This window comes from Hibiscus syriacus, unplaced genomic scaffold, assembly GCF_006381635.1.
Source record: "Hibiscus syriacus cultivar Baekdansim isolate YM2019G1 unplaced genomic scaffold, ASM638163v2 tig00110607_pilon, whole genome shotgun sequence".
Taxonomy (NCBI): domain Eukaryota; kingdom Viridiplantae; phylum Streptophyta; class Magnoliopsida; order Malvales; family Malvaceae; genus Hibiscus; species Hibiscus syriacus.
The window spans coordinates 1,361,499-1,388,194 of record NW_024062799.1 but is presented as its reverse complement, the minus strand read 5'-3'; the positions used below and the strand labels follow the sequence as shown (position 1 = coordinate 1,388,194).

General features: G+C 36.4%; 3 protein-coding genes across 4 annotated transcripts; all 3 read left to right on the top strand.

Moving 5' to 3' along the window:
- Positions 1-4,480: 4,480 nt before the first annotated feature.
- LOC120135322 (acyl transferase 4) lies at positions 4,481-6,087 on the top strand. The gene is made up of 2 exons (XM_039151604.1): positions 4,481-4,970; positions 5,051-6,087. Exons 1-2 carry the CDS (start codon positions 4,557-4,559, stop codon positions 5,906-5,908), a joined length of 1,272 nt encoding a protein of 423 aa, XP_039007535.1. The 5' UTR covers positions 4,481-4,556; the 3' UTR covers positions 5,909-6,087.
- Positions 6,088-11,991: 5,904 nt separating this feature from the next.
- LOC120135355 (ABC transporter B family member 4-like) lies at positions 11,992-17,745 on the top strand. Of its 2 annotated transcripts, none has more exons than XM_039151634.1 (13): positions 11,992-12,054; positions 12,584-12,993; positions 13,087-13,141; positions 13,224-13,399; positions 13,497-13,718; positions 13,809-14,047; positions 14,132-14,657; positions 14,760-15,033; positions 15,235-16,103; positions 16,193-16,459; positions 16,555-16,818; positions 16,920-17,213; positions 17,281-17,745. In XM_039151634.1, the coding sequence occupies exons 2-13, from the start codon at positions 12,658-12,660 to the stop codon at positions 17,644-17,646; spliced, it is 3,888 nt and encodes a 1,295-aa protein (XP_039007565.1). In that variant the 5' UTR covers positions 11,992-12,054; positions 12,584-12,657; the 3' UTR covers positions 17,647-17,745. The 2 variants fall into 2 exon arrangements, with proteins under 2 accessions (XP_039007565.1, XP_039007564.1); XM_039151633.1 differs by lacking the exon at positions 11,992-12,054 and adding an exon at positions 12,204-12,351.
- A 1,269-nt stretch (positions 17,746-19,014) lies between these two features.
- On the top strand, positions 19,015-24,161 carry LOC120135356 (ABC transporter B family member 21-like). The gene is made up of 12 exons (XM_039151635.1): positions 19,015-19,537; positions 19,640-19,694; positions 19,793-19,968; positions 20,039-20,260; positions 20,336-20,574; positions 20,667-21,192; positions 21,287-21,560; positions 21,666-22,489; positions 22,669-22,935; positions 23,017-23,280; positions 23,397-23,690; positions 23,782-24,161. Exons 1-12 carry the CDS (start codon positions 19,208-19,210, stop codon positions 24,136-24,138), a joined length of 3,828 nt encoding a protein of 1,275 aa, XP_039007566.1. The 5' UTR covers positions 19,015-19,207; the 3' UTR covers positions 24,139-24,161.
- Positions 24,162-26,696: the final 2,535 nt, after the last annotated feature.

The following is a 26,696-nucleotide window of genomic DNA, read 5'->3' as shown; positions in this document are numbered from 1 at the left end:
CCTTATGTTATTCATCAACTCATGATGAATTCTGTGGATCTGTACATATAGTGCTTGTACGGTTATTCATCAACTCATGATGAATTCTGTGGATCTGCACACATAATACATGTACGGTTATTCATCAACTCATGATGAATTTTGTGGATTTGCACACATAGTGTCTGTACGATTATTCATCAACTCATGATGAATTCCGTGGATCTGCACACATAGTGCATGTACGGTTATTCATCAACTCATGATGAATTCCGTGGATTTGCACACATAGTGCCTGTACGGTTATTCATCAACTCATGATGAATTCTGTGGATCTGCACATATAGTGCATGTACGGTTATTCATAAACTCATGATGAATTCCGTGGATTTGCACACAGAATGCCTATACGGTTATTCATCAACTCATGATAAATTCCTTGGATCTGCACACATAGTGTATGTACGGTTATTCATCAACTCATGATGAATTTCGTGGATCTGCACACATAGTGCATGTATGTTTATTCATCAACTCATGATGAATTCTGTGGATCTACACACATAGTTCCTATTTGGTATTCACTACATACATATTTAAATAACCATACGTATATGATTAGTACAACATATAGTTACACAATTAAATGTACTCACCTGACTTTTATAGCTATGTATCCAAAATGTAAGGCTGATTACTCCGGTACTTTGTCTTTGCCCTTAGTTTTGCTTGTTTTGGGAGCTTGGTTCCGATCTACTCAAGCATCCATAAAAACATGTACCATACCCAATGTTAGAATATTTCCTAACCATTATACTTAAACAATACTCAAAAGAACATATCATTAACTTTCTATACCAATATTAACCTATATTTAACATTTATGGCTCCATAGTATCGCTATTACTACCTCGGTACCAATACTTCTATACTATGGTACCGATACCCCCTTTCGGTATCGATACCAAAATTAGGTTCGATGTTGCCTGGTATCGATACCCTTATCATGGTATCGATACTACCATACTATGGTACCGATACCACCATAATTCTATCTGAAAATACATTTATAAATTCCCAACTTTTGTGAAATTATCAAACAATTCTACTTTAATCAATTGAGTATCTATCACATTAGTCAGAGAAGTTATATATATATATATATATCTTTATGATCTAATCATCTCTAGAGACAAACAACATATACCCAATATGATCTTAATTCAACATATGACAATTCCATCAGATTCACATGGAACATGGCCCTTGTAATATTTATTAAATGTTTACTACCTGTTCAACTTACACTTTAGCTATGGAGGATGGCTTTTCCACAAGAATGAGAAGAAAAAGAAAGATGGCTTTTATGACTTAGCTTTCCCCTCTCCCTTTCCTTTAATACTATACCAAAGAAAAATGATTTTAAATTCATTTGCCTCTAAAAGATCAAAATACTCTCTATAATCATCCATTGTCATTAATTGGTCTTAAACACTATTCCAAATCATTTCTTATCTTTTATCAATTATTCAAAAAGATCCTCAAATTCTAAATCTTTTCAATAAGATCACTGAGCTGATATTTGGGGTATTACAATCTTGTTGCATTAAGAGATTATACCCAAACTTTATTAAGAAATCTTTATTTTGGGGTCGGATATCACGTAAGCCTAGAGCACCACATGTTGTGGGTTGACAAAAATTCTCTCATTTAACTAGGGTCATTTTCGGATGATCATCAATTCCTTCCCAGATGAAACGACGGATAATAGATTCAATTCTCTCGCACACCCCTTTAAGAATTGCCACCGTCTGCATGAAATAGTTGGGGAGAGCCAGGAGAGTCGACTTGGCGAAGGTGATGCAACCAACAAGATAAACATTGTCCAATTATTAAGCTTCGCCCAGACTTTATCAACAATAAATTGAAAGGTACTTTTAGTTATCCGACTATGAAAGAGCGGTATACCCAAATAGGACCCCAAATTATGGGATCATTGGAAACCCAAAGCAGAGCAAATATCATTAGCGAGATTTTTGGGCACGTTGTTGGAGAATAAGACTTTAGTTTTGCTAGAATTCACCTTGTGCCCCGAGAACCTACTGAATTGGTTGAGAATAGCATGGTTGAGGAACGCTTGATTAGTAGTTGCCTTGATGAACAAAAGCAAATTATCCACAAAAAAACAAATGGGTTAGCTGGGGTCCTCCCCGAGACAATACCATAGATTCCCAAAGATCCATTCTCTGAGCATAAAGGATACTTTGACCAAGTCGCTACATGCAGAGCACAAATAAATATGGAGAAAGAAGACAACCTTGCCTTATACCCTTGGTAGGTTTAAAGATAGTAGAAAAAGAACCATTCCATAGAAACTGTAAGCTTGACGAACTATCCGAATGCATGATTAGACGATGTAGGAGAGTCAGGCACCCAATGTCCGTAAACGTGTTAGAGAGGAAATCCCAAGCAACCCGGTCGTACGCCTTCTCCAAGTCAACTTTAATAGCCATCTAGTGTATTTTCTCCTTATTTCTCGTCGAATGAATGACTTCTTGGGAAACTAGAATATTATCATTGATGCTCCGACCAACGATGAAACTAGCTTGATTAGGCACTATGATCTTCGGGAAAATTGTTTTGAACCTGTTGGCAATGACCTTCATCACAAGTTTGTACAGAACGATACACAGATTAATAGGCCGGAAGTCAGCAAGCGATTCAGGATTCTTGACCTTAGGTATAAGAACAATCATGGCCTTATTAATCTCTGGATCAAAGGGCCTTATGTTAAAAATGTCCATAACCCAAGCAAAAACAGACGGACCAATGGTATTCCATTGATTCTGAAAGAATAAGGCATTCATACCATCCACCCCATGAGATTTGATAAGACTCATCTCGAAGAAAGCTTTGCGGATTTCCTCAGAAGTGACCGGAGTATCCAGATAACGAAAATCACTATCCAAAAGGCGTGAAAAAACCTTCTTAATTGGAAAGGTGCCCCATCGACCACCCTCGTCCTGGTAAAGATTAGAGTAAAATTTAGTAGTTTCTTCCCGGAGAGTAGCCTCGTCATAGCACCAGTCCCCATGACAAAGACGAAGAGCCCGGATTCTGTTCGCTTTACGGAAAATGAGAGCACAAACTATGAAAGTGCTTCGTATTACGATCCCCTCCATAAGCCAAGTATCACAAGTTTTCTGTTTCCACATAATTTCTTCCTGATCAAGCACATCTTCTAACTTAGTATGGATTCTCAGCTCTTCAGAGCTGAGAATCCATATTTATCCATGGACGCTTGAATAGAGGCTAGCTGCTTCTTGAGTTTACAATTTTCCTGTATGATGTTCCCATCGAAATTCCAGTTATCTCGAATAAACTTGTTGAAGGTTGGATGCTTAGTCCATCCTGCCATGAATCTGAATAGTCTATTGGTTATTTGGGCCAGCTTTCCAAAGTCCTGATAATAATGGGCCGGTGGTCCAATTTGATACATGTGAGGTGATACACCGAAGAATTATGGGAAATAGTACTCCAATTATCGTTAGCCATCATCTGATCGAGACGCTCAAACACACCTCCCCGATTCCACGTGAACTGCGGACCTTTGAAGCCAAGATCAATAAGGTTATGGTAATCCATAAAATTTTGGAACAAATTGCAAACAACACCTTTCCGCAAGCCCCCTCTCTTCTCTGCACAATGAAGCAATGCATTAAAATCACATGCTAAGAGCCAATGACCACTATTAATGTTGAGACTACTCAAGTCTCTCCATAGGGCTTTCCTCTTACTAGCATTAGGATTACCATAGATAGCAGCAAACAAAAAAGGGCACGGAATAGTACTCTTAAGTTGAATAATATAGACCAAAACATTATTATTTTTTAATAATTATCGGTATCTTATATATTGATCTACTATTTGAGTTATATTTTACGGATCAAGTCTCTATTTATTTATGTCATCAAGTTGGTGTTTAATACATTATAACATTAAGTCAGTGTTTAAAAGCAACAATGATGATAAGAACGTTAAATAAAATATCATTTATTTTTTTCGTTTTATTTAGTTTTCTTTTCATGTAGATATAAATAAACAAAACATCATTTATATTTTTGATTTGTTATACACATAATTTTTAAATTGTTCGTATTTTTTTTATAGTATATTTGTTCATTTTACTTTTATGAAACGGATTTGTCTATTGTTATTGTTATGATAGTTTAACATTTCGTGTTGCATTCATCACATATCACCTCATATTTAAGAGAGATCAATGATCTCGTATAATTAAATTATCTTTCATCACAAATTTTTTTATGCATTCACGTTCATTTCAAATTAATTTATTCAGCCTTTACAAAATAAAAGAAACTCACCTAACATATATGAGCACGCAACCTCTGTTGGGCAATCTTATCTTCTTTCCATTGCGAAATTGAACTTCCAAGCCAAGAAGTAGATTAGTCTAGTTCTTAAAATACAGATATAAAAATGATGTCCCGTTCGAATTGTTGTATAAGCCAATTTGCATCGTGCTTTTTCTTTCTTAATCAGCCTTGTTCTTGCCAATGTCGCCTCTTTGTGTTATCAGATCCAGACGAAGCCTAGTGACTCCATCTCAGAAAACACCATCGGGAAAGCTGGACTTGTCGTTCATCGATAACGTTCCGGTCCTCAGATGCTACACTCGCACGTTGCATGTATATAAACATGGCCCTCAAGCTTCAAAGGTTATTAGGGAAGCCTTGTCGAAAGGTTTGGTGCCTTACTATCCCCTCGCCGGACGGCTAAAAGAGTCCAGTGAAAATCAGCTTCACGTCGAATGTTCGGGTGAAGGTGCCTGGTTCGTCGAGGCATCAGCTGATTGTACACTCAATGCATTCGATTACTTCAATAATGCTAGCTTCTCCATTCCTTATGATGAACTTCTCCCTGATCAAGTTCCTAAAAGTGAAGGCATGGAACCTATTGTACAAATGCAGGTACCCAGAACTTGAATTGAAACCAACATTTACTAGTAATTTACAAAGCCTAATGCAATCGTGCTTGGTTTTTGCCTCAGGTGACACAATTTGCATGTGGAGGTTTTGTCATAGGCTTAATATTTTGCCACACTGTATGTGACGGTTTAGGATCGGCACAGTTCCTAAACGCCGTAGGGGAGTTGGCGAGAGGTGTCGAACATCTAAGCGTCTCACCGGTGTGGCAAAGGGACTTTTTTCCAATTCCGAAACAACAAGAAAATGTCGACCAATTGGCAAACTTGCCGATACCAATGCTAGGCAACCCGCTAGAGCATGTGAGCATCGACATTTCCATGGATGAAATCAATCAGCTAAAGAAACAATTCCTCGAATCAACAGGGCAAACTTGCTCTACTTTCGAAATCGTAGCTGCCAATTTCTGGAGACTCCGAACAAAAGCAATAAACTTCAAGGCAGGTACCGAAGTCCGGCTTCTTTTCTTCGCGAATTGCCGTCAACTCACGGACCCTCCTTTGCCTAAAGGCTTCTACGGCAACTGTTTCTTCCCGATAATGATCACAGCCCCATGCGACGTGCTTAAACAAGCATCAGCAATCTATGTGATCGAACTGATACAAGAAGCGAAGACTAAGCTACCTATCGAGTTTTCGAAATTCAAGAATGGAGATTACTTGAGAGATGGTAAGGACCCATTTCTAGCACCTCTAGGGTACACCACTTTGTTTATATCAGAATGGGGTCGATTGGGGTTCAACCAGGTCGATTACGGATGGGGTCCTCCGGTCCATATGGTTCCGATTCCTGGCTCGAGCATCATCCCTGTTGGCATCATGGGTTCGCTGCCATTGCCCCACAAGGGTGTCCGATTGATGACATGGTGTGTTGAGAAAGACCATAGCCAGCCCTTCACTCATCTCATGACAAAACTAATCTAAAAAGTAAGAGTTAATTGCACTGCACCTCCTCAAACTATGATTCTCCTTTTAAATATTTTAATTGCATCTCTAAACTATGAGTCTCATTCTAAATTGATCCCCAAACTTTTAAGCATTTCGAATTCACCCCCAAATTATGGCCTTCATTCTATATTGGCCCCCAAACTTTTAAATGATTTTAGGGGGATTGTTGGAGCATTCAAAAGTTTGGGCATCATTTTATAATGAGGGTCATATTTTGGGAATGAATTTGAAATATTCAAGAGTTGAGGAATCAATTTAGAATGAGAGTTTTACTTTGTGAATGAAATTGAAATGTTCTATAGTTCAGGGATCAATTTAAAATGAGAGTCAGACCTTGAGGATTATGGTGCAATTAACTTAAAAAGTAAAACAATGCTTGAAGTCATGGATTGAATTGAAATATTGCTTTGTTCAGCGCTCAAATATTAAAAATAAATAAAACAAGACCATTTTAGAAACATTTCTGATTATTTTGTTTTGTTAACGTCATTGTACCTTGTATTATTTTCAGGACCGTGGTGGTGATTAGATCCTGAAAACGGTCTTATTATAAAAGTTGTGTATAAATTGTGACCATTTTGCATCAATTTTATTAAACTACTTGCAATTAGTAGGGGTGTTAAAAAAAACCTAAAACTGTTAACCGTAATCGTTAATCGGTATAATTGTTATATTTAACAGGTTAATTAATCGAATCGTTAATACTAAACGATTTTGGTTAACCGAACCACTAAAAAGTATAGTTAATGATTAAAGTTACGATTATACATTTTGATAAACGGTTAACCAATGGTTAACCATTAATAAATTAAATTTATAATTATATTTCTAATTTATTATATTTTTACAAGTAACTTGATTTAAGTTTCTATTATTTATAACTTATATATATAATAAAATTTGTATACAAATAACTTAATATATATATTTTTTATTATTTATTTCTTTAAAAATATAGAAACATACTTACACTAATATAATTATATGTTTATTGTTAGGTATTAATATATTGAGAGATGTAACAAACGATGGTTTATTTAAGTGGTAAGCAACTTAATATCGCTTAAACAATGTCTCAGGTTTGAGTCATTGTCTATGCAGAAAATCCCTGCTGGGAGACTCACTCACCAAAACCAGGTGTGTGACCCGGATCGATCCAGATTAATCAAGGCGAAGCCTTGGAACTAGAGAGAAACAAAAAATATATATTGGGAGATGTACATACTTACACTGGTGTAGTATGTGTTTAAGTGTTACACTTGTTTATATATTTTATTTACTTACAGTTTATTTTATTCACTTACACCGGTGTAAGTATGTGTTAAGTGCTACATTTTTTGTAATATGAATTATGAAAAAAATTGACAAAAAATTATAATAGGTTAACCGTAGGTTAACTTATAACCGAACCGTTAATAACGATTAACCGTTAGTAGTTAACAATTTCTTAATAGTTAGGTTACAATTAAAAAAATCTCATAACTGTTATAACGATTAACCGACTGTTTAGACATGAACAACTTACACCAAAACTACTTGCATGAATCTACATGCCTAATTACTATTGAATTTCCCCCATGTCCACAAACTAATTGGGTTTTTTTTTTCATTTCTTTTAGTGTTGTCTTCTGCTTATTACATTAAATTTCTCATTTTATATCATAAAATTTATTGTTATATTATTTTAAGCCTAACCTTACCAACTTTTACTAGCCTTGCACCCTATAAATACCTTGCCTAACCTTTTAAGCCTAACACATAATTTGATTATTTTAGGCAAAAATGTATAATAAATAGTTTATACTTTTGGGAAAATCAATGTCACCTTCATATAATTTCTATTTTAATGTGATTTTTTAATTCAAAAAATAAAATTAATATGATTCTTTGATTAACGTTTTTCATCATTTGAAAGTTACGGTATTAACATGACAATTCATGGTGTCGACGAGACGGTCCACAATATTAATGTGACAGTTCACTTGTCATGTTTGAGTTATCAAATTAGCTCATTTGTCATGTTATTCGTCATGTTATCAACCACTATAAATTGTCACGTTAACACTATGGAGCATCTCAACATCGTAAACTGTCACATTAGCACCGTAACGACCAATGACGAAAAGCATTGATAAAAGGGCTACATTAGACTTATTTTCTAAGTTAAAAGATTATGTTAGAAGAAAAAATAACAAGAAGGTCACATTAATTTTTTTTAAAATTACATGACCTCTTATGCCCTTATTGCTAGGGTTGGACATGGGTCGGGTTGGGTTAGGGTTTTGGTCCACCCGACCCGAGATCAAGGAATCCTCCACTCGAGACCCGACCCAACCAAAATAAGATTTCACTCGACCTGACCCCGACTTGATATATAATTTAAAAACCCGACCCGACCTGAAATAATAAAAAATATTATTTTTATTCAATAAAAATAGTGACTTAATTGAAAAATAATATATGAAGGGATATTATTATAATTATTCCTAAATATATAAAGTAAAATTATAAACTTTTTTCGGGTCAGGTCTTTTTCACCCTAAATCCGACTCGACCCAAACCCAAAATTTTTAAAAATAAGCCGACCCGATCGAGTCGGATTAAAATCAAAATCCGTCGAATTAAATCAAAATCCATCGAATTAAATCAAAATCCGTCTGATTCGGGTCCATGCCCATCCCTACTTATTGCCATTATTTTAAGCCTAATCTTGCCGACCTTTTTCTTCTTAAGCCAAGCAGCCTTTACCATCTATAAGTATAGGAAAATAAGCTTCTTGTAGAGAATGCTTGTAGAGACGTATACTAGGCTTTTCTGTTATTTCGGAATGTGGGGTCTTTATTCATCTGAATTTTGATTTAGATCGACGTTAGTATAATTTTATAGGTCCATCATTATATCTAACGTGACGCAAGCTCTCTATTTGTTCAAATGAATCTGTAATATCCAACACTAAAGCCGGAGTAATTAATGACTATGCTATTCAAAACAACGTAAAAGCCTCAAGCTCTAGATTTGGAAATGTATGTGGTACGACATGTTTAATATACAGTTAATATACGATTAATAAGAGATGTTATCAGAAATATTAACATTTTTAACGTCTTTAGTAGAGTGTTACTTAAAATATTATTTTTTTTACCGAAAATGTTAATATTGAGCGGCTATCTAAAATGTTTAACATTTCCGGTAAAATTTTACCTAAAATATTATTTTTTTTCTATCAGAAATGTTAATATTGAGTTCTACTAGAAATTAATTAACGAAATTAACATTTTCGGTAAAAATAATAATGTTTTAGGTAGTGCTTTACTAGATATATTAAAAAATATTAATATTTTCGGTGGTACCTTTTCTTGATTGTATATTAAGGTTGTCGTACAGCAGAACTAGCTCTCGATTCGTTCAACAACCAACAGTAAAATTTTAAAACTTTAGAATAATTAAGTCACTTCCTTTAATTTGAGTTTCCATTCAATTGACATAATCATTACTATAACAATCATAAAAAATATAAATTCAAACGAAATAAGATTTAAATAATTCAAATATTGTATTTAAATGACGATAGTATGAGCTTACAATAATTTATTATTAGGTCACCCCCTGAAATTGATTTCTGCAACACAGAGACAATGGATACAAGTTAGCGAGCTTGGATTTTGGTCGTCTTCTCTTTATATATTATTTCGAGTTCGTTTTCATCACGTCAAAATTTTGAAAATATGTCCCCTTTTTTATAATATTTATTTTAATGCAACATGATTCAAAGCCAAAACAGCATGGGCTAAAATCCAAGTGGTAAGTTTGTAAATGAAATGATGATGTTCATATGCGTCATGGGTGACATGGGTTGTAGGATTTATTTAAGAGGCTTTCCCTTTTAGATTACACATGGTTTGATCTGTGTCTGGTTTTCTTTCCTATTTCATCTCGAAATAAAAACTCTAGTTAAAGAAATTGAGGGCTTAATTGATTCTTTCAAAATTCAAAGACTTATTTAATAATTATGTAAAACAAAAGATTACCGATTAATATGACGAATTTTATAAAATTAAATCGAATCGAATTTTGATCGGCTCTATCCCGATAATATAATCCACTCCAAAATTGTCTCATGCAAATAACACCGTATCTTCTCACTCCACAATTCTACATACAATGACGCAAAATTCAGGAATGAAAATCTTCAGCCCCTTTTATATACCCCTTCATATGCCCACCAATGAATCAGTGCCACGTGTATTAACGAATGATCTCCATTGGTGAGTTGATATTTTGATGCCTCTATCGGTTGTATCATCTATTTTGAAAATTGGATCGAATCGGCCGATTCAATCGGGAATCGTTACTTAATCTGATTCAATCTAAATCGGTTAAATCGTTATTAGTGAACCGGTCAGAATCGTTAAACTATTCGAACCGAATCAGTTAAAAACCGGAAAAATCATAAAAAACTGAAATTTTTGTTGTTGTTTTTTTAAATTAAACCAAACGTCGTTTGTTAAACGAGCTAAGCCGAACTCGAGTATTGCTGAGCTCGACTCGAACATGAAAACTTTAAAAGTAAGCTCAACTCCACTCAAACTCACAAGTTAAAAATTATCAAGTTCAACTCGAACTCAAAATATAATATTAAAACTTGAACTCAAAAAGGCTTGAATTAAAAAAAAATTAGAAGCTCAATTGAAACCTAAAATTCGAGCTTGATTGAAGTGAAAGAATAGTTCACTCAATGCTCACCAAAAGGCTCCATGATTTTGAATGAAAAATTACCTCTATTATTTATAGAAGTTAGTTGTAATGCTCTTCTATGTTTCTTAGCAATGTGTGATTGTTTTGTTCTCATATTTTTATTCTTTAGACTTTTGTGATGCTCTTCTATGTTTCTTATCCATGTGGAATTGTTTTAAAAAAAATTAAATCAAACAATATCATTTTGTTATGATTTTTTTAGCCCCAAATTTATTTTTTAATTATAGTTATATAATTATATTTATTATTTAATATGTTTTACCTTAAATATTATGTTGTTGTTAATTTAAATCATTTTGTTTTACTTGATTTTATGGTTTTTAATTTATATATATTATGATTTGCTTTGAATATGACTTGTGATATAAAAAATTATTTTTTATTAAATATTTTTTGTATTTTTATTTAATTTTTTAAATAATTATGACGTCGTCCGGTTCTTTCGACCGATTGAACCAATGAACCGATAGCATGACCGGTTCGCTAACCGGTTCGGTTCTGAAAACCATGGTTGTATCAGAATTTTTAAGGAAGGTCCGGCGTAGGCAATGATGTGGTGGTTCTGTAGCGCCATGGTGATTTTGTTCGCATTGTTAGTGGTAGAGCGATGATCCCTTATCGTCTTCCTTTGTCCTCTGTTTTCCTTTCTTCCTGTTTGATTGTTGGGTTTTAGCCATTATTATCACTGTTTTTTGGGTTAATCCTTCGGTGGCGTGTGTTTGTGTGGAGATTATCCCATCGCCCTCTATTTCTTCGATCAAACATCGATGATTTTTCACATCATTGCTTGCACCAGATCGATAGGTTTGAGTGTTACAGTCACGTTTTATATTTGCTTAGTTCGGCTATTATTGTTTCATTGTTTAGTTCAAGATGGTAATAGATTTGCTTTTTTGAAGATTGCCATTGAATGTTTTCCATGGAGGGAGACATACATTCCGACGAAGAATACGACAGCTCCAATCTCTATTATTTGGGTTGTTTTGCTTCTTGTTTAAGATTTAAGTTTTGATCTATAATTTATGCTATGTCACCATGGTTGTTTGACCTATTATTAATAAGAAAATTTCAAGCTTTTAGATGCTAAATTGCTGGAATTCATGATTCAAAGACGATCAGGCAATGAACCACACTGGTGTATGTATTTGATGTTTTCTATTTCCTGTTGTCCATTGCCAAAACCATTGAAGTTTTAAACCTCAAACCTTTAAATTTGCAACGCCAATGCTATCAGAACGAAGGAATTTGGATTCAAAGTAGAACTCACTAATAGATATTATTCGCTGGAAGAGGGTGAAGGAGGTGTTGTTTCTACTTCTTGATCCCTTCTGCAATTTTATTATGGGAACGATGCGTCTTTTTCAGTGGTGAGTCACAACTCCAAACCATCACTCTTAAATTTTATGGCATTTCATTATTGTTTGGGTCAAAGGAAAAAACAACTGGGATGCGGTTGACCAAAAAAATCCCAGAAACTTTTTTTTACATGGGAAAAATGGCTTGCTTCTCAAGGCAAAGAGCATATACATATGCTTTTCAACCAACAGAGTCCAGCCTTCAACAAAGATGGACCTAAATGAATCTCCAAATCCCTGATAGTGTTTCTTTCGAACTCTCTTATTCTCATTATTCTGCGTTCTTCTTCTGTATTTCTTTCTTTCACGGTGAGTTTGGTGGGTATCTGGTTTTGGTTTTATACTCAGATGACGCTCTTTTTAACTTATTTTCTTCACTCATTTTCCCACTGGTTATCGAGGAAAATTTCAGCTTCTGCAATTTTTTCTCTTTTCTTCTTCTTGTAGATGAGTTGTGACTTGTGAGAGTATAATTATTATTAAATTAATAGGCTTTTGTATTCATTTGTTTGACCAATTAATATTCATTTGTCTGCTGCAGCTACAATACAGTAAATCCTATAGATTTATTTGGTTGTTGAGTATCAAAGTAATATATATCTTGGAAGCAGCTCAATGGCCTCCGAAAATTATTTCAATGGTGATAAAGATAGTGACTTGCATGAAGCCAGCGCATCGAATGGCCAAGAAGAGCCGGAGAAAGTCTCTGGCGTGAAGGGAGAAAAGCAAGATCCTGAGAGCACCAAAGGAGTTGAGAAAACTAACACGGTTCCATTTTACAAGATGTTTTCATTTGCTGATTCTAAGGATATCTTGTTAATGATCATCGGCACAACCGCTGCCGTCGGCAACGGTCTATCGATGCCCCTTATGACAGTCTTGTTTGGGAATCTCATTGATTCTTTTGGGAACAACCAGAGTAATGGCAACGTAGTCGAAGCAGTCTCCAAGGTATATGGCATGTAGCATCAACTTAGCTTATAAGATTGTATCCATCATTTCACATGGGGATTTATTAACTGAATTCTTAAACAAAAATCATAGGTTTCTTTGAGATTCGTCTACCTGGCGATGGGGGCAGCGGTGGCCGCGTTCCTTCGTAAGAAGACCTCTCCTTCAAATCGTATTGCTTTATTTATGATTACCACTGACGTACTTAAAGCTTGGATTTTGTTTTTCAGAGGTGACTTGCTGGATGGTCACAGGTGAGAGACAGGCTGCACGAATACGGGGCCTGTACTTGAAAACCATATTGAGGCAAGATGTTGCTTTCTTTGATGTGGAAACAAACACAGGGGAAGTTGTTGGCAGAATGTCTGGGGACACAGTTCTCATACAGGACGCCATGGGCGAAAAGGTATAGGAATCATCATTTAGAATCCTTGTTGAGTAAAGTATTTTCATGGAAATCATCATTTACATGTAACCATGGAATATACACCTATTTTTCGCAGGTCGGGAAGTTTTTGCAGTTGATATCCACCTTCTTCGGAGGCTTCGTCGTATCATTTGTCAGAGGATGGCTTCTTACCCTCGTCATGTTATCCGCTATCCCTCTAATTGTACTATCCGCTGGAACTATAGCTATAATGATATCCAAGCTGGCAACCCGTGGACAAAATGCTTATGCTAAAGCTGCTACTGTAGTTGAACAAACAATTGGTTCAATCCGAACTGTAAGTTCCATATCGAAATTATTTGCAGTCATTGATTTTGCTTTTATTGTTCGGTGGAAGTATATAACCGATCATTCGATCTGATTTCAGGTTGCATCGTTTACTGGCGAAACGCAAGCCATAAATGATTACAACAAGTCACTCGTTACCGCTTATAAATCAGGCGTCCAGGAAGGTACTACTGCTGGACTAAGCGTTGGCGTAGTTATGCTAATTCTATTCTATAGTTATGCCTTGGCTGTCTGGTTTGGTGGGAAGATGATTTTGGAGAAAGGGTACACTGGCGGTCAAGTACTTAATGTGATTATGGCCATATTGACCGGTTCCATGTGCGTTTAAAATTTGAATTCTCTCCATTTCTACTTTATGCATGCTTAATAGGCTAAGTTCCTTGGTACTTATGGATGTTGTAGGTCCCTGGGGCAGGCATCCCCGTGCATGACTGCCTTTGCAGCCGGTCAAGCTGCAGTATTTAAGATGTTTGAGACCATCAAAAGGAAACCAGAGATCGACACCTATGACATAAGTGGGAAAGTGTTGGAGGACATTCGTGGGGATGTAGAACTGAAGGATGTTCATTTCAGTTACCCTGCCAGACCAGAGGAGCAAATTTTCAGTGGATTCTCTCTTTCTATTCTGAGTGGCACAACAGCTGCCTTGGTTGGACAAAGTGGAAGTGGGAAATCGACTGTGATCAGTCTGATGGAGAGATTTTATGATCCACAAGCCGGTGAGGTTCTTATTGATGGCATTAATCTTAAGGAATTCCAGCTTAGATGGATCAGGGGAAAGATCGGTCTTGTTAGCCAGGAACCGGTGTTGTTTACCTCAAGCATAAGGGATAATATTGCATATGGAAAAGAAGGTGCAACCATGGAAGAGATAAGAACGGCGGCTGAACTTGCAAATGTTGCTAGGTTCATTGATAAATTACCTCAGGTTTTAATTTATCGTTCAATTAGTTCTACCTTATGCCTTGGTACTTTTATTTGCGAATTGTACATTTTGATTTGCTTTTGAAGCTTCGGACTCCATGTATAGGGACTAGATACCATGGTTGGAGAGCATGGAACTCAACTTTCTGGTGGCCAGAAGCAGAGAGTTGCAATTGCAAGAGCAATTCTGAAGAACCCTCGAATTTTGCTTTTAGATGAAGCTACAAGTGCACTCGATGCAGAATCCGAAAGAATCGTGCAAGAGGCATTGGACAGGATAATGAGCAATAGGACTACTGTCATTGTTGCTCATCGCTTGAGTACCATTAGAAATGCAGATACAATTGCCGTAATTCATCAAGGAAAGATGGTTGAAAAAGGTAGGTTACTACTTATAGTTTGTATATCTCGAACTTTGCAACTTGATCGGAAATGGTGCTATCTAACAGAAGTGTGTTATCAAGAGGATGCATTTTTATTCCACTCACTAAACTGTGATTTTGCCTGCATACTATTAGCAGTTTCATGCTCCATATCTACATATTTTTCACTGTCTGATAATGTTTCTTTGAATTCTGCAGGGTCACATTCAGAACTACTCAAGGATCCTGAGGGAGCTTACTCTCAGCTTACTCGTTTGCAACAAGTAAATAAACAGTCGGAACATGTTGCAGATGTATCAGACATTACTGCAGAACCATTTAGACAATCAATCCTAAGAAGCCCGTTGAAGCGATCATTCAGCAAGGGATCACCTAGAAATAGCAGCAGCAATTCTTTCCCAGAACCTTTTGGATTACCTACTGAAATGAATGTCATTGATCCTACATTAGATACAGAAGATCCTAATGAACCATCATCGAAACCGCCTCCAGAGGTTTCTATCCTGCGGCTTGCTTACCTCAACAAGCCAGAGATTCCTGTGATCTTAATTGGAACTATTTTTTCAGCTGCCTATGGTGTGATACTTCCGATTTTCGGTATCCTAATTTCCCGTATGATCAAAACATTTTATGAGCCAGCTGATGTATTGAAAAAGGATTCGAGATTCTGGGCACTGATATTTTTGGCCCTTGGCCTGGCATCATTATTGATATGTCCAACACGATCGTTCTTCTTTTCTATCGCTGGTTGTAAATTAATCCAACGAATCAGAGCAACATGTTTCGATAAAGTGGTCTGCATGGAAGTTGGTTGGTTTGATGAACCCAATAATTCAAGTGGTTCAATTGGTGCAAGGCTCTCAGCAGATGCAGCCTCGATACGTTCCCTTGTCGGAGATGCACTAGCTCAGATAGTCTCGAGCTTTGCATCAGCACTGGCTGGTGTGGTCATTGCTTTCGTTGCAAGTTGGCAGATGGCATTTATTATCCTAGCATTGATCCCTCTGATAGGGGTCAATGGATACATTCAAGCAAAATTCATGAAGGGATTCAGTGCAGATGCAAAAGTATGGTCGAACATTAGTTCAATAATTGCGAAAAATAACATATTTATAAGAATATTATGACTTCCATATGTAAATATAAATGGTTGCAGATGATGTACGAGGAGGCCAGCCAAGTTGCTAATGATGCAGTCGGGAGTATTAGAACAGTTGCTTCCTTTTGTGCAGAGGAAAAGGTAATGCAACTCTATAAAAAGAAATGTGAGGGTCCGATGAAAACAGGGATAAGACAGGGTTTGATCAGTGGAATAGGATATGGACTTTCGTTTTTCTTTTTGTTTTCTGTTTATGCGACAAGTTTCTATGGAGGAGCTCAACTTGTGGCACACGGAAAGGCGACATTTGCAGATGTTTTTCAAGTGAGCCTGTCATCCTTGGTCCTTTTCTTTTCTTCCAAGCCATCATATTTTCTTTGTATGTTCCTGTGATACTGAGACCAATATCTATTTTGCAGGTTTTCTTAGCTTTAACCATGGCAGCTGTTGGAATTTCTCAATCAAGTTCCTTTGCTCCTGATTCCAACAAAGCCAAGATGGCGGCTGCTTCCATATTTGCAATTATCGACCGCGAGTCTAAGATAGATCCTAGTGATGAGTCCGGGAGGACACTAGAAAGTGTGAAGGGAAATATCGAGCTTCGTCATGTCAGTTTTAGGTATCCATCAAGGCCAGATATTCAAATCTTCCGAGACTTGAGCTTGTCTATTCAAGCTGGCATGGTATTGATCCTGTTTCCATATCGAACGGACAAACACTTCACTTATCAACATAATCATAGAGACTAAAATCATACGAATTTCAATCTTTTCATTTCGTTCAGACCGTCGCCCTGGTTGGAGAAAGCGGGAGTGGGAAATCTACAATAATATCATTATTGCAAAGATTTTACAATCCTGAGTCCGGAGTTATCACTCTCGATGGAGTCGAAATCAAAACACTCCAACTGAAATGGCTGAGGCAACAGATGGGACTTGTGAGCCAGGAACCTGTCTTGTTTAACGATACAATCCGTTCCAACATTGCATACGGAAAGGGGGGAAATACAACCGAGGCAGAAATCGTAGCTGCATCAGAGTTGGCCAATGCTCACAAGTTCATCAGTTCATTACAACAGGTTAGATACATGTTGGCGAATACGCTCGACTGATGACTGGTCACTGACCTTTTCAACTATAATCCAGGGTTACGACACCGTCGTCGGGGAACGAGGACTTCAATTGTCAGGAGGACAGAAGCAGCGGGTAGCCATAGCACGAGCCATCGTTAAAAGTCCGAAGATACTTCTATTAGACGAGGCGACGAGCGCATTGGATGCAGAATCAGAGAAAGTGGTTCAGGATGCACTAGATAAAGTCATGGTGGACCGCACAACAGTCGTGGTTGCTCATAGGCTATCAACAATCAAGAACGCAGATGTTATTGCCGTGGTTAAAAATGGGCTTATTGTAGAGCAAGGAAAGCATGACACTTTGATAAACATCAAAGACGGCTTTTATGCTTCATTGGTGCAACTTCACACGACTGCTTCCACTTCGCAAAACTTGTAACACATCAACACTAGTTAGTTACAAATGTTGGAACTCAAATTATACACTTATCACCCTTCAAAGATGATGCAAAACTTTTGAGTTCGGCTCAGCTCAAATTATTTACTTACACAAAAACATAATCCGTGACCCATTATTTGTCTGTTCCGTTGAATTTGAACTCTCGAACTTTAACCTCTTTTAAATTATTGACGTGACACGTTAATAAATATGATTAATATCTAATTTAATTCTTAAATTTTTGAAAAATTCAATTTTTCACCCCCTTAAAATAACTTGAAATTTTATTCTCTTGTCTAACTTTTGTTGTTGTTGTTGTTGTTGTTGCCGTTTGCTATTATCACCGCCATCAACCGCCACATTTCTCTTACCAAGACAATAAATGCTTAAAGAATGAATAAGAATAAAATTCTCGAAATGAAAAAAAAAAGAGTTATCCTTAATAATATTTTTTTCCGTATGAAGATGAAGTTAAAGCAGATATTAGTACGTGACTTGAAAAAAAATTATTATGCTAACTAAACACACATAAGGGACAAGGTAGTAGTGGCAGCGACAGAAGCAAATGAGCAACTTTTTGGGTTTGCTTGCACTTGAGGGCCAAGGCAAACTGATCTTTCATTGTTGAATTTTGCTAGCAAATTATCAGCCTTTGTTGAGTTTAGACTTCAACCCATCTAGACGGACGTCATTTGTTTCCTTCACAGATTTTCCCTTTTGGGATTAAAATGGTCCCCAGAAAAGAAATTGTTAGGACCAGTGATCATGACATATTGCAGCTTCTTTGAAGTTTCAGCTGAATTCGTTGATGGGAAAACATGTTCATGATATTCCGGGGGTGGAAAAACAGAAAACGAAGAATTTAAAAGCATATCAAATAATTGCAAAGCGAAACCAGTGATCAATTATTGTATGAAAATGGGGGGAAAAAAACCTATTGATCACAAGAACCCTAAATTGTTTATTCCTCAGATAGCAAGGAAAATTATCTTTTTCTTTATGGAGTCATTCTGTTTTATTTATTTTTCCTTCTCTGTGTTGTCTCCTTTGCCTCGTAGGTAGCTGAAGTTCAGGTTTTTTATTTTTATTTTTTTGGATACTTTCAGTAGTAATAATTGGTGCATAAATCCTTGGCAGCTTGATACTGTTTCGTCAAATATTATATCTAATGCTTTAGCCAATGGGTGGTTAATATGATGTTTTCTTATGTCAATGCTTCAGCCAATGGGACTAAATTTTGATTTTCAATTCCTTGTCAACTAAGCAATTTATACTTTGTGGTCAACCCTTTTAATTTTAAAGAATGGCGAGCCTGGTGCTATCCATCAAATGATGTCTTTGTAGTTGAAAAGTCTTGTAAGATTACAAAAGCAGAAGCTCATGTATTTATAAGTCCTTCCATTCCCCAACTGCATACCATAAATTCTTAGTTCCATTTTTAAAGAGAATGCCTTTGGTTATATGATATTTTCACTTCATTGATCATCATTACTCCTTGCAGACGAAATATAAGTTCTATGGCTTTTGAAGTAATTACGGATCAAATCTTAGGTGTCACACGATGACCATTGATAATAGCTTCAATGGCGACTTTGACTTGAATGAGGCAAGCGTGTCAAAAAGCGGCTTAGTTCCGGAGAAAGACCGTGGCATGAATGGCGGAAATCGAAACCTCGAGACACCCAAAGGAAATGAGAAGACTAACACAGTCCCCTTCTTCAAACTGTTTGCATTTGCTGATGCAACAGATGTTTTGTTAATGATCGCTGGCACAATTGGTGCCATTGGAAATGGCATAAGTATGCCCCTCATGACAATATTGTTCGGGGAGCTTACAGACTCTTTTGGACAAAACCAAAACAACAATGAGGTGGTCAATTCGGTTTCTGAGGTAACAATTTCTCATGAGCTTACTTTACAATGTTTGTTGTCGCTAATACAAGTGAATGACTGGAATTTAGTTTCACAGATTATGATTTGTTGTTGTTGTTAGGTTGCTCTGAACTTTGTCTACCTAGGCGTAGGGGCTGCGGTGGCGGGATTTCTCCGTAAGTGCATCTTGCATATCTCTTCTAGACATTTTATTTGAGGCAGTTTTCGTTATGCATTAAGAAACTGAGAAGCCTGTGTGTTTGTGATTTTGCAGAAGTGACCTGCTGGATGGTCACAGGAGAGAGACAAGCTGCAAGAATAAGGGGCTTGTACTTGAAAACCATACTGAGACAAGATATTGCCTTCTTTGATTTGGAAACAAACACGGGAGAGGTCGTCGGGAGGATGTCTGGTGACACTGTTCTAATACAAGATGCCATGGGCGAGAAGGTATCATAATACTAGGTTCCATTTTCACCTTGTCTGTGTAATAATGGAGATGTCCGCTTGATTTTTGCAGGTTGGGAAATTTTTACAGTTGATATCCATGTTCATTGGAGGATTCGTTGTGGCATTTATCAGAGGATGGCTTCTTACACTTGTGATGTTGTCCTCTCTGCCTCTTCTCGTGATTGCCGGTGCGACAGTGTCCCTCACTGTAGCCAACACAGCATCCCAAGGACAGAATGCTTATGCAAAAGCAGCAGCTGTAGTTGAACAGACAATCGGTTCAATCCGAACGGTAGGTCTTACAGCCAGAAATATACTCAGCATATTGTTTACTTTTTATATGACCTCCTGCTTGATCTGATAACAGGTTGCATCATTTGCTGGTGAAAAGCAAGCCATGAGCAATTACAACAAGTTTCTTGTTAGCGCCTACAGATCAGGTGTTTACCAAGGATCTGTTTCTGGAATAGGACTTGGATTGATCATGTTGGTCGTTTTCTGCAGTTATGCGTTGGCTGTATGGTTTGGTGGGAGGATGATTCTGGAAAATGGTTACACTGGTGGTGAAGTAGTCAGTGTTATCGTTGCTATAATGACTGGTTCCATGTGAGTTAAATACCGAATCATTTTTTTCCTTGCAACACACGTTATTTTGCTAGGAGAGGGTTAATTTTCTCATTTCGCTTACGAAAATTCAGGTCCCTGGGGCAGGCATCTCCCAGCTTGAATGCATTTGCTTCTGGTCAAGCAGCAGCATTTAAGATGTTTGAGACTATTGAAAGGAAGCCTGAGATAGATGCTTATGACACAAATGGAAAAGTATTGGAGGATATTCGAGGGGATATCAATTTGAATGATGTTTGTTTCAGTTATCCAGCAAGACCGGATGAGCAAATTTTCAATGGATTCTCTCTTTCCATTCCCAGTGGCACAACAGCTGCTCTGGTTGGACAAAGTGGAAGCGGGAAATCAACTGTAATCAGTCTCATAGAGAGATTTTATGATCCGCAAGGTGGTGAAGTCCTTATCGATGGCATCAACCTCAAGGAATTTCAGCTTAAATGGATCAGGGGAAAGATTGGCCTTGTCAGCCAGGAACCTGTGTTGTTTTCATCAAGCATTAGGGATAATATTGCATACGGAAATGAAGGGGCAACAAGTGAAGAGATAAGAGCTGCAGTTGAACTCGCTAATGCTGCCAAGTTCATCGACAAACTGCCTCAGGTTTTAATGTCTTCTTCAAATGGCTACTTCCTGATTCATATCTCAAAGCTTACGATTTTTAAATTTTTCGTCTACTCTTTTGCATTTTTGATAGGGACTAGACACCATGGTGGGTGAGCATGGAACTCAGCTCTCTGGTGGACAAAAGCAGAGAGTGGCGATAGCAAGAGCAATTCTAAAAGATCCTCGGATTTTTCTTTTAGACGAAGCTACAAGTGCACTAGATGCAGAATCTGAGAGAACAGTGCAAGAGGCACTAGACAGAATAATGACTACTCGGACTATTGTTATCGTTGCTCATCGCCTGAGCACGGTGAGGAACGCAGATATGATAGCTGTTATTCATCAAGGAAAGATGGTTGAAAAAGGTATGATAAATCATAGCCATATAACTCAACTCAACTTATTTGTCTGCAGTAACATAACCATTGTCATGTTGCCAACTGCATATAACATGGTTTTTGATTGATCAGGGTCTCATTGTGCTTTGCTCAAGGATCCCAATGGAGCTTACTCTCAGCTTATACGTTTACAAGAGGTAAATAAAGAGTTAGAACAGGAACCGGATGATGAAAATGGATCGGAAAATATTGAGAAATCAAGTCCTAGAATGTCGTTGGAGAAATCTATCAGTAGGGGTTCAACTACAGGACAAAATGTCACGGATAATGTGTTGGCAGATGCAGAAGCTCCTCCTACAATACCACCAGTACAGGCTTCGGAAGTCTCAATTCATCGGCTTGCATCTCTCAACAAGCCGGAGATTCCTGTGCTTCTACTTGGAACTATAGCTTCAGTTGTCAATGGATTAGTCCTTCCTGCTTATGCATTGCTCCTTTCCGAAGCCATCAAAACCTTTTACAAACCACCTAATGAACTTAGAAAGGATTCAAGATTCTGGGCACTTATATTTATGGCTCTTGGCTTGGCCTCATTATTGGCATATCCAGCAGAAACATACCTCTTTTCTGTTGCTGGATGTAAACTAATCCAGCGAGTAAGATCAATGTGTTTTCAGAAAGTGATTCACATGGAGGTCAGTTGGTTTGACGAACCCGAGCACTCAAGCGGTTCACTTGGAGCAAGGCTCTCGGCAGATGCAGCAACATTACGTTCTCTTGTTGGAGATGCACTAAGCAAAATTGTTCAAAGTATTGCATCAGCCATTGCAGGTTTGGTCATTGCTTTCATTGCAAGTTGGCAGTTGGCTTTGATCGTCCTCGCACTTTTTCCTCTGATAGGAATCGACGGGTACATTCAAATGAAATTCATGAAGGGATTTAGTGCAGATGCAAAGGTATGGCCAAAGCTAATGACCAGCAATTTATTCCCGCACCTTGTTAACACTATGAACTCCAAGGTGGAAATGATAATCGTATCGCCTCAAATTTATATCGGGTTATAAATTCTTCGTAGAGAGAAAGCTATATGGTTTAACAATACAGTTTACCTTAATGTTAGTCTAATTGTTTGCAGACGATGTACGAGGAAGCAAGCCAAGTTGCTAATGACGCAATCGGAGGTATAAGAACAATTGCTTCCTTCTGTGCTGAGGAGAAAGTGATTCGTCTTTACAAAAGGAAATGCCAAAACCCGATGAAGACGGGGATAAGGCAGGGTTTGATCAGCGGAATAGGATTCGGGCTGTCGGCCTTCTTAATGTATTCTGTTTATGCGACGAGTTTCTATGTCGGAGCTCAACTTGTGGAGCATGATCATGCTACTTTCTCAGATGTTTTTCAAGTAGCTCTTCTTGCTCCTTCGAATTATCCGGATATTCTTTCAACATGTTTCTTTGATACTGAAATTAATATTCATTTCCAGGTTTTCTTTGCATTGACGATAGCATCTCTTGCAATCAGTCAATCAAGCACCTTTGGTTCTGATTCCAACAAAGCAAAGACAGCCGCAGCTTCCATATTCGCTATTATCGATCAGAGATCGAAGATAAACCCAGGTGACGAGTCAGGGGTGATACTAGAAAATGTGAAAGGCGAAATCGAGCTTTCTAATGTGAGCTTTAAGTATCCATTAAGGCCAGACATTCAAATTTTCCGAGACTTATGCTTGGCTATTCCTGCTGGCAAGGTAAATCATTCATTGCATTTTGAGCTTAATCTCTTTCAAGTTTCAAGTTTCAACATACACAAAATTGATCCTATAAGGTTTGTTTAACTTTTCATGATGTAATTCTCTTGTCTCAGACGGTTGCTTTAGTCGGAGAAAGCGGCTGCGGGAAGTCGACCGTAATCTCACTATTGCAGAGATTTTATGATCTAGATTCGGGTCACATTACACTAGATGGAGTTGAAATACAAAAGCTGCAATTAAAATGGTTGAGGCAACAAATGGGACTTGTAAGCCAAGAACCTGTTTTGTTCAACGACACCATACGTGCCAACATTGCATACGGAAAGGGAGGGAATGCGACCGAGGCTGAAATTTTAGCTGCATCGGAGCTGGCCAATGCCCACAACTTCATTAGTAGCCTACAACATGTGAGACATTCTAAAGCATTGCGCTAACTTGCTAGCTTCATTAAGGAGTAAAATTATCTCCTAACCTTTTTCGTTTTAATTCATATTACAGGGTTATGATACCGTAGTAGGGGAGAGAGGGGTTCAATTGTCAGGTGGACAGAAGCAGCGAGTGGCGATCGCACGAGCCATAGTTAAGAGTCCGAAGATATTGCTCTTGGATGAAGCCACAAGTGCATTGGATGCTGAATCAGAGCAAGTGGTTCAGGAAGCACTAGACCGAGTCATGGTCAGCCGCACGACTGTTGTCGTTGCGCATCGGTTATCAACGATCAAGAATGCAGATGTTATTGCAGTGCTTAGAAATGGGGTTATTGTGGAGAAGGGAAAGCATCAGACCTTGATAAACATCAAAGATGGTTTCTACGCTTCCTTGGTGGCACTTCACATGACTTCTTCATCATCATGAAGAACTAAAATAGGCACTTTCTTACTACAACATCAAAGATGTTATTTCTCTATCAGTTGTTACCTTCTACGATTCTCTGGAAGTATTTAAAAGTTTCTTTAATTATCGTATTGATATTAGTCTCGTTAAGTTCGTAATTTGTATTTGACGACCCAAAATCAATAAATTTGATAATGAGAATCTCAAATTTCACATTATATAGATATTTAGTTTTTTAAAAGTTTAAATATAACATTTTAACCATATACTCGTTGAGCGACTAAAGATGCAAATTATATATACTCGTAGTTATTGTTCAACTCATGCTGACACATGTATTTAATATGTACATATGCTTTTTTGATAATATTTATGCACATTTTTTAATGTAAATTTAAGGGACAAAACTTAATAGAATAAACATTCAAATTGTTAGACCTAAACTATCATTGAATCAAAAACTAGAGACCAAGAATTCTCTTATTTTTTAGAGCGATGGCTAAATGTTATAAGTTTTATAAAGGTATTGAAAATTTAATAAAAATAATTATAAAATTAAAAGAAGTTAGTTTAAGATGAATAATATATGTCTGTCATAAATTTATTTAACTTTGAAAGATAATAATTGAATCATCAAAATATCAATATTGTATCAACGAGGTCTTTCTATCAAGTTAGCCATCAATATACACTTTAAATGGAGGTTCGTATTGGATGAAGCATGTTTAAAGTTTAAATTGGGAGTGTGCAAAATGATCTGATCCGTTGATTCGATCTGAAAATTCGGATATTCGATCTGTTCTTTGATTTTCGGATATCTCGTATCGAATATCGAAAAAATCGGATAATCAGATCGGATAGAATATATTATGATTTCGGATTATCTGAAAATCCAAAAAACATTGGGCCGTTAGAATAATTTATCCATCCGGTCAGCCCGCCCCTTGCCTGAAATGCTCCATGGCCCCACGATTGCTCGGCTTTCATTTGGACATCATTCCTAAAACTCCCAAATGTTAATTGTTTGGGTTCAATTTTTCGAAATTTTCAAATTGCATCATTCACATGGTAGCTCACGAGCAGACAATTGACACTCATTTTTCAGGTAAATTTACATTAAAATATCTCTTTAGTATCTAGTCTGGGAATCTCATTCCCGGTAATGTAAGATTATCAATAGTGGATTTTTTGGGGTATATTATCGGGAATGTCATTACTTCCATTTCTTTAGGTATTGTTCGATTCCCGGCGTTTTGGACTAAAATGCCCTTAAAATTTTTTTAAATATCTTTTTTTCTGTCATTGAATAATAAAAATTCTACGAATGTTAAATTACAAATTTATCCTTAAATTATTTTAGATTTACAAAAAAAAAGTCTATAATTACAATTTTATATGAAGTTCAGGGGTTAAAATAAAATTTTACCCTTTCATTAAACCTTTTTATATTTTCAATTTTATAAAAAAATTATATAAATTTTATGAATTTAAATTTTTTAAAGAAAATATATAAATATTTTCCAACTTGTTAAAAAACAAATATATAATAAGGACAATTTGGTCAAATATACATTTCAATAATCTTTTATTATTTTAACCAAACATTGTAATCTTACATTCCCGCTAAGCCAACCAAACACAAACTAAAACATTCCGAGTAATCCTATTTCCTGGTAATATTACATTCCCACTGGTAATCTTCCATTCCGTGAACCAAACGCACCCTTAAGATTCAGAAAACATTAGATTACAAGGATAAAGGAAAACAAATATATACATATATATAATATTTTATTTTATTTTTTAAAAGTAAGCTTTATGTTTGGATTCAGATATTTAGATATTCGACTTTTTTCGGATCGGATTTGGATCGCAATTTTAGTGATATGGATTTTTAGATATCAGTAATTTCGAATTAGATAGCATCTGATATCTGATATCAATCATTTCGAATCAACTTGGTTGATTGATTAAATTGTTCATCTTTGATTCCTCATATTTTTTTAGGTAATGCGTCCTAAATTCATTAAGGTGGCGTTTGGTTCGCTGGAATGTTTATGAGGGAATTGGAATCTGTGAAGGAATTGAAATCTATAGGAATTGGAATCCAATTCCATATTCTGTTTGGTTTGCAGGAAATAGAATTGGAATCTAATTCTATATTCTGTTTAGTTCGCAGACATGTCAGATGAATTTGATTTTAGTAATGTAAAATGATAGAATTGTCCTTCTTGTTTTTTTGCTTTATTTTAGTTTATTTTACAATTTACATGTAGTAATATATTATAAAAAATTTAAAAATATTAAATTTTCATTTTATTAATTTATTATTCATTTCAATAAATTATAAAAATCATGCTAATAAACATTTTAAGTTAAAATCATCGCAATCAAAATATGTTAATAAGTTACCAAAAGATAGAGCAATATTTCGATACATGCCAATCGGAGTATGTTAATTAGTTACCAAATAATATACCTAAAACTATTTTTATTTAATATATGAATTAGAAACTCGACCCGACATGACTCAAAATAATAATAAAAAATTATTTTTATTTAATAAAAACATTGACTTA

Bases quoted from the DNA above. Each gene is read 5' to 3' on its own strand.
- LOC120135322 (XM_039151604.1), top strand. From the start codon at position 4,557: ATGTCGCCTCTTTGTGTTATCAGATCCAGACGAAGCCTAGTGACTCCA. The intron at 4,971-5,050 runs GTACCCAGAACT...TTTTTGCCTCAG, and splicing joins AACCTATTGTACAAATGCAG to GTGACACAATTTGCATGTGG.
- LOC120135355 (XM_039151634.1), top strand. From the start codon at position 12,658: ATGGCCTCCGAAAATTATTTCAATGGTGATAAAGATAGTGACTTGCAT. The intron at 14,658-14,759 runs GTTTTAATTTAT...CTCCATGTATAG, and splicing joins TCATTGATAAATTACCTCAG to GGACTAGATACCATGGTTGG. The intron at 17,214-17,280 runs GTTAGATACATG...ACTATAATCCAG, and splicing joins TCATCAGTTCATTACAACAG to GGTTACGACACCGTCGTCGG.
- LOC120135356 (XM_039151635.1), top strand. From the start codon at position 19,208: ATGACCATTGATAATAGCTTCAATGGCGACTTTGACTTGAATGAGGCA. The intron at 20,261-20,335 runs GTAGGTCTTACA...ATCTGATAACAG, and splicing joins CAATCGGTTCAATCCGAACG to GTTGCATCATTTGCTGGTGA. The intron at 23,691-23,781 runs GTGAGACATTCT...TTCATATTACAG, and splicing joins TCATTAGTAGCCTACAACAT to GGTTATGATACCGTAGTAGG.